Genomic DNA, 13,803 nt, shown 5'->3' with positions numbered 1-13,803 from the left:
GACGGCGAACGTCAACAGCGCATCTAGGGTGGGTTTCGTGATAGGACGAGCTCGGTTTTTGGCCGTCCAGCTTGCTCATCCGTAGAGCCTCACCCAAGGGGACACTTTGGTATGGCGGCCCGGGGTCGTTTCAGTGGAGCTAAAGGACGGGTGATAGTTGTTCCAGGAAGAAGCTAAGCCTGGTTGGGCCAAGGACCTGGGAGCTTAGCGCACTGGCCATGCAGACCCATTTTGGCGGGAATTGACACGGGCAGCAGCCTTTTGAGGTTTCAAGGGTACGTACCCCGTACCTATCTTGAGGTGTTTCGAGCCACGTTCCCCCCGGACTCCCTCTCCAGAGCTCGATGTACGTCTGCTCAGCCTGTCAGATCCTTAACGACGGTCCATCTCTCAGCCGCCTTCTAGGTGCCAGAACTCGGAGGCCCTTACTCAAGAAGCAGCCCCGACATTCGGTTGATTCGGAGGTGTGCTGCGGTGCACGAGGCAGCAGCCAGCAGCAAGCAAGCAGCAGCAGACAGACGCACAAACAGCACAAGCAGGCCCCAGAGTTTTTCATCTGCAGGGCGACGAACGGGCTTGGAGGGGCGTGGGAGTGTTCCACTGGTGGAGCCGACAAGTCCTCGATGCGGTCGAAACGGGAGATCTCGTGGCTCCATCCCTGCAGGGCACTCCAAGGGCACTTGGTTCGGTTGAACGCCAGCCCAGCCCGGCCGTGTCAGCAGAAGCCGCCGTCATCCACCCTTTTCCCTTCCCACTCGTGCCACCGTCCGGCCTCTCGGCAGTAGGCCTTGCTTGTTGTGTCTCCTTATCAGCCTGGCCAAGACCAGAATCGAAGAAAAGACCATTCAACGCTGGTCAGCTACGCGAGGAATGCTGAGGCGTGTTGGACACTCTCGCTTCCCCAAGGTCTCCCGGCCCAAATTTGAAGGCACTTTTGGTGAGGGTTCTAGAGGTGGAACTGACTCGAGATCATGGCCCCTGGGCGCCTTCGGACGGTGCCGCAAACCTCGGACGGCCCCCCCTTGGACCGTCAGAGAAGCCAGCTAGATCATTCATTGCTTGGCTACAGTTAGGTTGGCTCGGCCAATGGCACCAGCAATAAAGCAGGCCGTTGCTTTGGCCATGGCCATCACGAAGGGCATGGAAAGTCTTCAATTTGGTGGGTTTATCGCCACCCTATCGATCGCATGTCATCTGCAGAGTGGTCGTCAATTTACCGTCCCCTCTGGCCCAGCGGGTAAGGACCGACAAACCCCGGCGTCATAAAATACCCCAGACGCAGGCGGACATCACGCTGGGATGCATGTCGCCATTGATTAGACGGTCTCGGAAAAGAGAATCAGCATCAGCACCGGCCTCAGGATCAATGGCGTCCGTGCCAGGATGGCTAGGGTTTGGCTCTGTGCTCAGAGGCGCCTCTGAATGATGAGCGGCCTGCCATTCCCAGGGGTGTTTCCGAACACCAAAACGTTGGCCGACGTTGACGGGATGGAGTTTGACCACAAAACCAGCTCCCATTCGGCTTGGCCTGATGTGCCGGTGTGAGTGGCTAGTAACCAGTGGTCACAGACAAGCGGTGGCAGGGGCCCCTGAAGAAGTCCCCGGAGCTATTAAAGATCGAAGGCCATGCAGCCATCACATCCTTGTCCACACCCACCCAGGGCGCCTCGCAGCCAGCAGTTCCCGCCAGGGAAGGCCCCTTGATGGGCAATGCCACGTACACACACAAGAGACTGGCGAGTCGACGAGAAGTCGATGAGGGAGACGGAGGGGAGCACAGGAAAACATGATGTCCGTCGCATCAACCGATAATGGCATTCCCTTGCCGTCACCACGCCCTCTAAGCGTGGGATGGCTCGCCTTACCGAGAGGCATTTCTAACACACCGTCCTGCACAACACTACCTCGAACCCCAGCTGCTGTCATGATTGGAATCCCCCACTCGGGACCGTACCTTGCCTTGTCTTCCAGGGTACGTACACGACGGGTAGGAATTGGAAACAGACGACAAACCGCTGCCCATCTGCGCGGGCTGCAGCCCCAAGAGGCGCGGCCCTCTCTCGGCATTAGCCTCCAGGGCAGTGGCCGCATGGGGCGAAAAGAGAAGAGCATGTACGGTATCGACTTGTGCATACAAAGGCAAGCTACACCACGCTAGGCCGCGCCGCATTCCAGAGATGGTTGGGCGGAGACATCAGGACGCTGCGCTGCGTGCTGCACTGCGCTGCACCAGCGCCAGAGCGAACAAGCACCCCGAGCTGGTGCGGACGCGGGTGCCAGTGCCTGTCCTGCCCTTTTGAGGCCTTCGAAGGCATGCTTGCTCTGTTCTTCCGGACTCACGGGGGTGCTTCCGCTCATTGTCGAAGGCAGCTTATTTTTACGCCTCTTGGCGACTGGCTAGCACAGGGTTTGGGGGCAGAAGTTAAGATTGGAACCGATTCGAGACGAAAAGACCGTGTCTCCCCTTTGCACCTCCGACCGGTGAGGTGGAGATCGTGGTGGAATTCAACGACGACACGGGAGGGTGAGCCGACGGACGGAGCACGGAGAGGGTCATCAATGGTGACACAAAGATTGATTTGACTGGCGCAAATGCATTGGAAGCGACCGAATGGCGCGCGCAACAGTTGTGGGAATGCCGCAGCGCAGCGTCCCTCTGTGCCGACGACAAGAGTCAGATGGACGGTTGATCAGCGCAGCGCGACCTTGGAGCCAATTCTGCGTTTCCATTGCTCCAGGAAACTGGGGAGAGGTATTACATAAGGTGGGTTTTGAGGGGGCTCATCTCTTCCCAGGCAGCCAGCCAATCTGTGCATATCGTGAGGATATGTCCCAATGTACTTTTTCAATGTACCTCCAACGTCTGCAGCCGTCCTCCAGCTGTCCGGCCCTCTGCCAGGAAGAGCCCGGCATCCACAGTGTCTTGCTTGTTCTGGACCCCTGAAACGATCGAGTTTTTTTTCCTTTTGATGCGGTCACGCACAGCAGCGCCGTCTCCAGAGGCCGATACGTATACATACATAACACAGTCGCTTCCTCCAGTGCGCACCCACGGTGGCCAGACGTGAAGATCGTCGCGGAGGATGAGAGGGAACGCGATCAAGGATATGCGAGCCCCCCTCCCCCTGGACTGGACCGAACCTGAAGATGAGCCACGCTTGCGCACTGCCTGCCGATGGGAAGCGTGACTGTCGCCAGTCGCTTGCCAACATTACACGACAGCGTGGAGAGACCACCGAACATTATCGCCAACCGCGAGAGATGCAGTGCAAAATGCGCTTCGGACATCAGGCACGCGCGAGGTACCCGGCGGGCTGGCCAAGGTACGGGCGACGACGGCACAGCGACACACAAAGTACCTCAGACAGGGCGCAAGGGGCGGCATTGTGACTGGGTGTCAGGGCCACCTCCAAGTCCCCAAATGTGGCTCTCCCGGAACCCTGTCTTTAGTCGTAGCCCCAAACACCACCCCCAAATCTGATGGACCACAACAACAAATTGATGGACGGGACCACGGGATTAAACAGAGAATTATCGTTTTCTCGAAGCCCGCCCGCACTCGTACCGGCTGGCCCTCCGCTGCTTGAGCTTCTCTCTGGGTTCCATTCTCTCCAACTGGGATGAATACAGCCAGCTCAGCCCATCCCAGCCGGCCCAGCCCAGCACAAAAACAGCATCATCACCTGGTTCCCCTGAAGGGTGACGAATGACGAGGGCGTTTATGGTTCACATAAACCTGGGCCTCGGGAAGAAGGCTAAGGCGAGAGCAAAAAGCCAAACACTATCAACGGATGGCCTCCCAGGTTTGCCTTCATCTCAATCAGAGTGCAAAAACAGCACAGGGCCCGGCAATGGATTAAGGATCTTGAGAACGGTCCCAAAGGTACGCTGAAGGTTGAGTACGTTAGATCATGCATTTGAGGCGACTCCACTCCCGTCCGACGTAGGTAGGTACGTAGCTTCTGTCGACGGTACGTACCCTCTCTTTTGTTCCTCCAACTTCAGCGTCCCGTCCCAGTCGATGGGAAGTCTCCAACAATTGTGTCTGGTTGATGCCGGCTGCGCTCGTTCATTCATCACTGTTCCCTGGGACTCGTAAAGCCCCGACCGGGGAACCAGGGCCTCAGGCTGGTCCTCTCCCCCTTGGGCGGTTCCCTGCCGTGCGTGTCCTGCGACTTGGCTTTTGTGCGCAGATTTGCAGCAGCGTTGAATTGCTGTGCCATGCGTCCAAAGGCCGGGCTGGCGGGAGGGACGAAGTCGATTGGAGATTGAACTGGGCGTGGAAGCCTCGAACAACCAGAAGCAACCCTAGCCGGCGCGGGTGGGAAGACGGCCGATGAACGCCAACGCCAAAGCCAAAGGCAAATACCTCAGCCATGTGCCTGCTGTCGCGGCCGCGCGAGAACGAAAGACAGATGGACGAAAAGAAGCTGAAAGTGTGTGCGTAAGGAATGTGTGACTTGTGCCAATCCCGTCCTGTCCCAGTCGCACTTCTCTCCTGTGTCTCTCCTAGCCATCAGTCAGTGTGCCTGTCTCTTGCTCCCCCAGTCCTAGTCGACGTCCGTAGGCCGGTAAAAGACGCTAGGATGCTAAGGTAAGGAAAGGAAGGATGTGGCGGTACGTACCCTTTTTTAAAGGTAAAGCGAGGATGATGAGTGTGAGTGTGAGTGTGAGTATGAGTGCGAGCGTGAGGTAGGTGGTCCAGAGGCAAGGCAGTAGTGGTACTGGTAGTGTAGTAGCGGTAGCGGCACCAGTAGTAGAGGCAGCACCAGTTGGATTCAATGGCGGGCACTGGCTGGGCTGCTGGGACTAGCGCCACGCCTCACGCCTGGTCTCGCCTAACAAGGTACCTTGCCTACGTACCGCCAGATTCAGATTCGCCCATCCTTCCATTTCATCCACTCTTGCGGGCTTCTTCAATCTTCAATCTTTCCTCTCATCTTGAAAACGACGATACGATTCCGCGACAGACGCTCCCTCGACGACGCACCGAAACACGCCCAAGAAGAACCTCGTCGGCATCCTCATCGATTCATCTCACAGATCCGGACTTCGATACGCCGCCCATTGCGGCACCGCGCGGCATGGTCACCAAGGAATTCCTCGACTCGGACAGAGTCAACTTCCTCGTCTGGAGGTGAGTTCACCCTTTTTGCGTCTCACCCACACCCTCCACCGCACGCCGGAACACATAGTCGCGCACCTCACTCTCACCTCACGACTTTGCCCTTTGCACTCCGTCACGTTTCCCCCCTACTTGCAGCGACTCTCTCGCGACCAGAGCCTCCCCGATGGCATTGCTAACGTGTCGGCCCCAGATACCTCTTGGAGAGCAGTATGTGATGATCGTCCAGACACACCCGTCAGCGACAGCTGGGGGTGGGCCGTGGCTTGTTTTTCTAACGTTTGCAGATTACCGCGAGACCGCAGCCAAGTTCCAGAAGGAGTGGCACGTTCAGCAACCTCATCGCCATTTTGATTTCGCAAACCACGTCAAGAGTCATGCATTGGTGTCCGTCATCAACAAAGGCCTCTGCTACCAGGCCCTTGAGAGGGAACACGCAACTAAGGTAACCCAATTCGCATCCGACCGACGTGTGGCTGGCACTCGCCTCTTCGTCTTCTCTCCCCGGCGCCGAGGGTGATGGCGGCAGCGCAGCCCGAGGCGACCAAAGGGTGGACGGAGATGTGGGTGTGGGTAACGTAACGTACGAACAGCAAACTGACACTTTTTTGCGCGTGCAGCAGGTGCCTCAAGATGCAGCGGCAGCGGCCGAAGCATTGCAGGTGGGGTTGTTTGGGCCATTGATCCCCCAGCCGCCTCACAAGATCGAGGAGGATGAGGACGCGGACGGGGAGGTAGACGACACGGAAATGGAGGTCGAAAACTCTCGAAAACGCCAACTTGACAGCCGGCCACAGCAGCACCTGGTGAATGGCGGCTCACCCAGCAAGCGGCCCAGGCTCAGCAATGGGTACGAAAGCACGAATGGGGCGGATGCAGCCACGGACCCCATGGAGCTAGACAACCACGGGGACAACAACCACGCCTACCCGTCGCCCCTGGAAGGCGAACAAGCTCCGACGCCCACTCCGAGAACAGATGGCCCCGAGCAGGGCACGCAGGTCGACAAAGTCCAGGAATTGACAACAGAGACGACGTTTTTGCGATTAATGCCCGATGACACCACTTCCACCGCCAGCAACCCGCAGGACGGCGCCGCCGCGACGACTACCGCAGCGACCGGTGCCGCTTCGCCCTCGCCAGCCAACGGTGAAAATGCACCCATCTTGTTGCGCTGCGAGTGGAACCCCAAGGACCCATCCATCTTGGCGGCTGCTGGAACCGATGCGCTAGCCCGGATTTGGACCATCTCACGTTCAAGCACTATGACGCCTGCGCCTGATTCCGAGGCCGACGGTCACGTGCATGGCGTCCATCGCCCTTACCACAGTCTCATGGACGACGAGACTCCAAAGTCAGCAACTGTCGGTCAGCTTGCCTGGAACTGGGGGGGAACAGCCATTGCCATCGCGGCCGAGTACGGCGACAAGGCATCTGTTCACATCTGGGCCAAGGACGGCTCGCATGTCGACAAGTTCGACGTCTCGGACCCTCCGGTGATCAAGCTCCGTTGGAGCCCAAGCGACGCCGCTCTGCTGGCCATTGCCCCCGATAACAGCAACGGCAATGGCAACGGAGGCGCGCTGGTCACCGTCTATCACTCACTGACCTCGGCCACCTTGTCGTATTTCCTCCCGAACCACGACCTGCTGAACTGGCCCCTCGACGCGGCATGGACAAGCGAGACAGAGTTCCTCCTCACCGGCGGCGACGTGATGCTGTCACTGAGGTGCACCGACACGGCCATCCTGCCGAACAAGAAGTTTGAGAGTCGGGACGACGACACTTTCACCCAGGTGGCGTATGACTGGCGCTCAAAGCTGGCTGCCACGTCAAGCGACAAGGGTATCCTTGATGTAAGTATCCCGAAACGCCTGTGCAATGAAGATCGGCTCACTCAACCTTTTTAGCTCTGGGATGAAAACGGTCAGCGCCGTTCCATAACTGCTCACTCTGGTGCAATCACCGCACTGCAATGGCAACCCCTGCCGGCCGACTCAAGCCCGCCCGAAGACGAGCGCCTTATTGCGACTGGAGGTGACGACTGCGCGATTCTCATTTGGAATGCCAAATTCCCAGATCAGAAACCCAAGTCCTACTTCACGATGGAGTCACCAATTGTCGCTGTCTCATTTACTCCGGATGGAGCCTTCATTGCGGGAGCCACCGCCGGTCACATTCTCATTTGGAAGGTTGGAGAGCACACGATGCCACGTGCGAGCTGGAGCAGGGCGCCACATCCGGGCTGGTTGAGTCCCAAGGCGAATTCGGAGCCGGAGGAAGAGGATGAACACTGTCTGTGTTGGGATGCTGATGGACAGAGACTCGCGTACGGAGCCAACAGCCGAGTAAGTATCCATCATGATGTTTGAATGCTGCGACCATCTCTGACATTTCCCAGTTGGCTGTCATTAACTTCAGCCGGTAAATCTCAGCAACCATGGGCTTGCTCACACATCTACGATCATGATTTCCGACATGCTCGACTGAGAGTCTATGAGAGAACTCGCGGTTTCGCAAGGCAAAGCAACCTGCGCGGCAGAGCGTTTACATCATTATCATCATCATCTAGGCCATTCAGACACGACAATCCAGGTCGTGCTCCTTTCCTAGGCCACACATTCTACGGTTTCCGGCGTCGCGGGCGGTGTTGTTACTGAGGATACCAGGCGGTCAGGTCCTCAATGGTGGGAGCTGGGGAGAGCCGGCTGCCATTTTGCATACGCATACCTTCATCTACAGGTGGTTTCTGGAGAGAAAGAGGATGGGAGTCAGCGTTGGGTTAGAGTGGGAGCAGCGGTAGATAATTCGGTCGCTTTCGTCGTGTCGAGTTGTCTTTTTGTTCAAAAGGGTCTGTCTGGAAGCGGGAGAGGGGGATACATCACTTGCCACTCGCAGGGTCAGCGCGTTGTACAATATGCCTGTATATACCAACCAAACCGATATGACAAAAAACAAAACAAAGGAGGTTTCGACTCAGTCATTGTCGCGATGCTGACGAGATGCCAATGTACTTGAAATGTTACATCAATTTGGGCACGCTTTGGGAGTTTCATTACATGTGATGCTTACTCCGTCCGTCACAACAAGACCAGATGCGAAATGGCTTCGTCACACGTCATTCGGAGCATTGAAGTCTGAAGAAATACAGCGAGCGAAAGGGACGTCGTCGCTGTCCGACGTCAAGATAGACTCTTGCCACAAAATACTACCTTGCAAAGCATATCAAAGTAAGGCATCGTATGTCCTTGGCACGTAAGACCTGGCAGAAGCTCTGCCCGAATTCAACCTCATGCGGCGGTGTGGCTAGGTTGGGCTAGAAACTCAATCAACGACGGCGCACTTCTTCTCCATGAAACACGATGGCTGCTAGTCAATCAACTCTAAACCCACCCAGCAGCCAGGCACCGATTGTGCAAACGCGGGGGATTAAGGTATGCTGGCTGGGTATGGTCACACTGGAAAGGCGCTTGCGACAAAAAAAGGCTGCTGTGCAGTGGCCCCGCATCGGATCCGACCCCTCCTCAATTCCCGCGCCGCGCCGCAGCAGCTAGCCCCCCCAGCGCGCGCGTCACAAGCTCATAAGCGGGCGGACGACAAACCGCCGACCAGCAACGACATCCGTGCAGCGATAATACCTTTGTTCCGCGACCTCGTCCGTTTGACACTCCCGGGTGCGAAACCATTCATTGTGCGAGACTCGAGCTTTCAATTGTACTCGGCTCTTGCCTTTCTCGCAGATATCTTCGTAACTGCGTCTCGCTTTGTCCATTCCTTGCCTGCTCTTCGTGTGTGAGAGAGACGGGAGAGCAAACAAGCAGCAGCCGCCGTCACCGCTCCTTCTCAACCCTCACCTCACTAGGCATACCTTCCTCAGAAATCAATACCACATACAGAATCACAGGAGTGATCGTCCAAAATGTCAAACCAGTACTACAGCCCCCACCAGCAGCACCAGCAACGCTTCTACCCCGCCGGCGCCCAGCAGCAACCCTCGACCTCGTCTTCGCACCCGGGCGGCCCGATGATGGAGCCCCAGTTCACACCCGCGATGCGCGACCGCCAGGCCCGCGGCAAGGACCCGTACTCACCCAGCGACTTGGGCATGGAGTCGCCGCCCCGGGCCCCCGGCAAGGTGGGCAGCCTCGGCGGCGGCGACGACGGCGACACGTTCGAGGACCGTAGACAGAAGCTGTTTGCGATTGAGATCCTGGACGACCCCGAGAAGCTGGCCATGTACGCGTGCAGTCGAGGAGACGTAAGTTGACCGCCCGGAACACCCCCGCTCTTGCCTGGGACATGGCCTTGCTGAATGAATGAGAGACACCGGCCACTGACGCATAAGAGCAGAGCATCCCCGGCACCAGACTTCACTTCACGCGTATCCTGTGCGGTCTGGATACCAACACGCCGCCGCCACAGCAACAGCATGATCCTCGCAAGGCGTCGGCCTCAAGGCGTGATCCCCGGCGTAGGAGCGCTGGAGGTGATAGGGTTAGTCGGCACTGATTGCGCGGGCGAAGTCCTCAAGATGTACCGGGGGAAAGCTCGATTGGGTCTCCATCGACAACAAGAACATGAACGTCATCAGTCACGTTCTATTAGCAAGCCCGAAGGGTTAAGCGCTGGAGTTGGGTTTAGATCTTTACGAAAGTTCTCCTGCGGTTTGAGCTCTTTCAGAATAAGTAGGGGTGTTGGCATGGGATGTGCTCTGTTGATACTGGCTTGAGCACAAGGATGAATCATCCCGTCCCGGTCTCACGCAAGTCATGAGTTATGAAGTTACGGGTCACCGATCTGGTTACCGGCGTTACTAGGTGTCATTCAAAGCGAATCATGCAAGTTTACCAAGGAATTGTGATCAAAGTCTAGTCATTGATGTGACGATGTCGTCGCTGGTGTCCGCACTGGATCAGCCAGCTGACCTAAGTTATGTTCTGTCCCTATCTAGGTATCCGCAGGTATCCAAGACCGTAGCCATCATGAATTACACAATTACACTGCCTAGGCTGTGACGTGTGCATGCCCATGCTAAACAATATGGGACTTTTGAAAGCCGAAAAGGGAAATGAAAATGTAAACACCACCAACTCCGAATAATGCAATGATGGATAACTGTAGTCCTCCTTTTTCCGGACCTCTTTGGGCCCTCTATCCTGTCATCTCTTCAATATGAGATTATGCGTATCTGGCGCTCTGCGTTCTATGCATTTGCCAGTCCTGGCTAGGGTATGGTGCGTATTGCGGAGGAGCACCGGGACGAGTAGCCACCGGAGGCGGCGGAGGCACGTTGGATTGACCCCAAGCCCCTCCGTAGCCGTTCCAGCCTCCCATCGGTGGCTGAACAGGCTTGAGCCTCCTGGCACGCGTACGGCTTCGGCTTCTACGACAGGCGCCGCACACACAACTGCAAAGGGCGACGAGAACAAGCAGACCAACTACACATACTATGGGGATGAAGATGGCCTTGTTGTTCTTGATCCAGTCCAGAATCTCATCACCAGCATTGGAACCAACACACTGTCCGTTGGAGCACTTGCCGTTGCCCTGACAGGTAGTTCCGTCAAGGAAGTTCTGGTTCATGGTCACACAACCGGACCCGATACTCGGGACATTGCAAGCAATCAAGCAGTCCTGGTTGCTGCAAGAAGTGACCGAGGTGGTGTTCGTCCGGGCACCCCAGGCCGTCTTGCACTGTTGATCGCGGGAGGTGCATTGACCTGAAGCGCAAGTCAAGCCGTCGCTGGAGTTGCCGCACGAGTCTCCGTCGTCCTTGTGCTTGTCCGTAGGGCAGGAGGACGAAGTGCCGCTGCATACCTCCTCCGGATCGCAGGAGCCGGTGCTCGCTCGGCAAACAGTTCCGTTGCTGGCAAACTGGCACTGACCGTTGCAGCAGTCCTCGTTGGAGGGGTCGCAGACCGAGCCGGTGGTAAACTTGCAAGTCGTAGGGTTACAGCAGCTGTTGCTGCCACATCCATTTTCACCGCCGCAATCGCAGTCCTCGCCTGATTCGACAATACCGTTACCGCACTGGCTCTCGAGGATAGTCTTGACGTCGCGGTTGTTTGTAAGACACGTCGACTTCACCTGGTTGCGGAGAAGACCAGAGCAAATATTGCCGATACTGCAAGGTGAAAATGCCTTAATACCGGTGGCTGTAGAGGGGTTCATAATGTATTGTCCTGCCGCGTTGCAAGTGCTGGAGCTCAGCGGGCAGCACCTGTTCAAGTTGGAATCGCCATTGCTGCAGGTGTCCGATGTGCAGTCGTGCACAGCGCCAAATGTGTGACCGACTTCATGAGCAATAACCTGCCATTCACTGGGTGTTTGAATGACGACGTTCGCGGAAGCGACAGTCTCGTTGTCCGAAGATTGCGATCCGCTCACACAAGCCTGGCCCAACCATGCGAGGCCGACGGCAGAGTCGGTCCCACAAGTACTCAACAGGGTCCAGAAAGCATTCGTGTCCTTGGAATTGCCGCGCCATGCGGAGAATAGACTCAGTCGATCGGTGATGGTGACGCTGTTGCTGCATGCTACGTTCCAAGGCGCGGAGGAACTGGCTGTTCCCGGGCAGTTGGCGTCACTGATGGTCAGGTTCTGGATTCCGAGTGAGATATTGAAAGTGCTCTCGTACACCTCGGACGCCGCGTTGATCACTTGAATGATGTTGGATCTAACAGACTGGGTCGAGTTGAAAGCAGCCGTGTAAGTGCAGTCGGTGGCAACACCCAGCAGCGCGATCTTGCGCGTCGTCGGGCAACCGCTCGTCTGTCCAATGGTAGAGACCAAGTTGACGCCTGCACCGTTGTTACCGGTGCTGCCAGTGTCGGTCTGTCGTCCAAAGATGTTGCGTCCGAAAAGAGAGTTCGTGGCGACGGATTGAAAGGGCTCGAGCCCCCGTGCGTCGAGAGGATCGTACTTGGCGTTGAAGCCCAAGCTGTCCGAGTTGCATGACGTCCGGCCGAAGACATCCCGCTTCAAATCCTCCCGGTCGTAGTAGTAATCAAGAATGTCCGAGTCCCTCCATACCACCATGTAGTCGTCGGGGTTCCGGCTGGTCGGGGCATCGGGGTCTTCGCGGTGCTTCCGTTGGCGGTAGTTGGATCCAGTCAGCACGTGGTGGGGGTCGCCGTCAATGCGGAACGCGCCCTCGAAGATGGGCTCGGCGCCGTCTCGATGGATGGTGATTCTTGCCCAACCAACATGCGTCCATTCGGTGTTGCCGTCGTGTCGGATAAACGTCTTGCCCCTGAATACGCGATGTTCTGAGCGGTCCACCGACTCCGTCTTGCGAATCTTGCCGTCTGCGCCGAGATAGTGCACTTCGAAGTTGTCCCCCAAAATGTCGTGATTAGGCTTCAGCGCTAAACGGACCTCCTGTTGCTTGTCGTGAAGTGCGAATGTGAGGTCGAAATGTGAGAGAGCATGGCAATGTTGTGAAGGCGAATGCAGCACGGCATCTTCGAGGATAGTGACATACTTCAGCGGGTTCCGCTGTGTTGAGTGCGCTGGGGAATGTTAGCGGCGCGCTCTCATTACTTGCCTCACCACCACCACCTTTTAAGTTTAAAAACATACCTAATGTTTCTTGCGCGATGACTGCTAGGCCGGCAAAGGCGGCAGCGATGGTCTTGAAGCTGACCATCTTTGTGGTTGTTCCCCGCAAACGGGGTGAGGCTCGGGGAGGCCTCTTGCGATGGCGCTGCGTAAGCCTCCAGATAGGGGTTCTGCGGTCGTCGTTGTCGTCCTGGAGCGCGGTAAGTTGTCGTGAAGGGCCCGTATTCGCGTGTCTGGTGGCAAGGGCGGAAGCAAAGGGGAGGAAAAGGATTAAAACAAAAGAGAACGAATGTATGTGGTTGTGTCGAAAGAAAGAATGGAAGTCCGGAACGTTGGGTTGGGTCCCTTAGTGCCGGCGACAGACGGAAGGAGGAGCAGCAGCAGACCTCACTCAGCAGCAGTCAGCAGACAGGCGAGACTGGCAACCAGGAGGAAGGAAGGCTATGGGATTCTCGGGGGGGCGTCGGTCGGTCGGTGTCGCTGGACGGGGCCAGTGGATTGCGCAACACGATCTCTTGGTACGGGGGCGTGGACCAACTGTATTGGAGCGCCCAGGTGCGGTGGATTCCAGAGGCGGCTGGGCGACTTGGTCACTCTTGGCTTAGTGTACCGCGCAGCACGGCAGTGGCAAGCACCAAGACAGAGGTACCCCTTCCGAGCTTGGGACACAAGGACCGCGCTAGCGCCTGGGTTCCCACTCAGGGACCTTACCTAAGGCGACCCGGGCAGAGGAAGCCTGCCTTCTCCCTGTTTCACTGCTGCTGTTAGCTGGTACATTGACACGAACATAATGCTTTCCAGTTTTAATTTTTCGACCCGGTCGATCCCCCAAGCACCCGGACTGACGCTACCGCTGCTCGCACTCGTGGCACACACGCACGCGAGAACACTCGCGCTCACGCCGCCGTCGGCTCACGATGCTCTAACTTTGCCCAGGAGAGACTGCGAAGGCAACTGCCGTCTCTCAGTCTCTCAGAGAGGTGTCGCCGTCACCGCCCGCCGCCGCCAAAGCCGCAAGCCTCACGGGTCCGACCACGACGCAACACCGCCATTATTGCAGTATTATGGCCTGACGTTCGCCATCCACAGCCATGGCGGTTCGTCTCAAGACCACAACA

The 13,803-nt window shown here is 57.1% G+C and overlaps 3 protein-coding genes across 3 annotated transcripts; 2 read left to right on the top strand and 1 right to left on the bottom strand.

The window, feature by feature from the left end:
• Positions 1-5,084: 5,084 nt before the first annotated feature.
• On the top strand, positions 5,085-7,625 carry TBL1X (F-box-like/WD repeat-containing protein TBL1X; the record flags this gene model as incomplete). Its single annotated transcript, XM_036634922.1, has 7 exons — positions 5,085-5,137; positions 5,319-5,335; positions 5,413-5,570; positions 5,746-6,981; positions 7,036-7,473; positions 7,527-7,549; positions 7,619-7,625. 7 exons carry the CDS (start codon positions 5,085-5,087, stop codon positions 7,623-7,625), a joined length of 1,932 nt encoding a protein of 643 aa, XP_036498981.1.
• Positions 7,626-9,044: 1,419 nt separating this feature from the next.
• Positions 9,045-9,898, top strand: CGCS363_v003072 (uncharacterized protein; the record flags this gene model as incomplete). The annotated part of the gene is made up of 3 exons (XM_036634921.1): positions 9,045-9,383; positions 9,476-9,619; positions 9,893-9,898. 3 exons carry the CDS (start codon positions 9,045-9,047, stop codon positions 9,896-9,898), a joined length of 489 nt encoding a protein of 162 aa, XP_036498980.1.
• Positions 9,899-10,303: 405 nt separating this feature from the next.
• On the bottom strand, positions 10,304-12,773 carry ADM-B (Disintegrin and metalloproteinase domain-containing protein B; the record flags this gene model as incomplete). The annotated part of the gene is made up of 2 exons (XM_036634920.1): positions 10,304-12,636; positions 12,707-12,773. The coding sequence occupies 2 exons, from the start codon at positions 12,771-12,773 to the stop codon at positions 10,304-10,306; spliced, it is 2,400 nt and encodes a 799-aa protein (XP_036498983.1).
• Between the last annotated feature and the right edge of the window lie 1,030 nt (positions 12,774-13,803).

The sequence above is a fragment of the Colletotrichum siamense genome (assembly GCF_013390195.1).
Source record: "Colletotrichum siamense strain Cg363 chromosome Unknown KSG_Cg363_contig02, whole genome shotgun sequence".
In the NCBI taxonomy this organism is placed as follows: Eukaryota; Fungi; Ascomycota; class Sordariomycetes; order Glomerellales; family Glomerellaceae; genus Colletotrichum; species Colletotrichum siamense.
The sequence above is the reverse complement of the archived record's forward strand: the minus strand, read 5'-3'. Positions and strand labels throughout refer to the sequence as shown.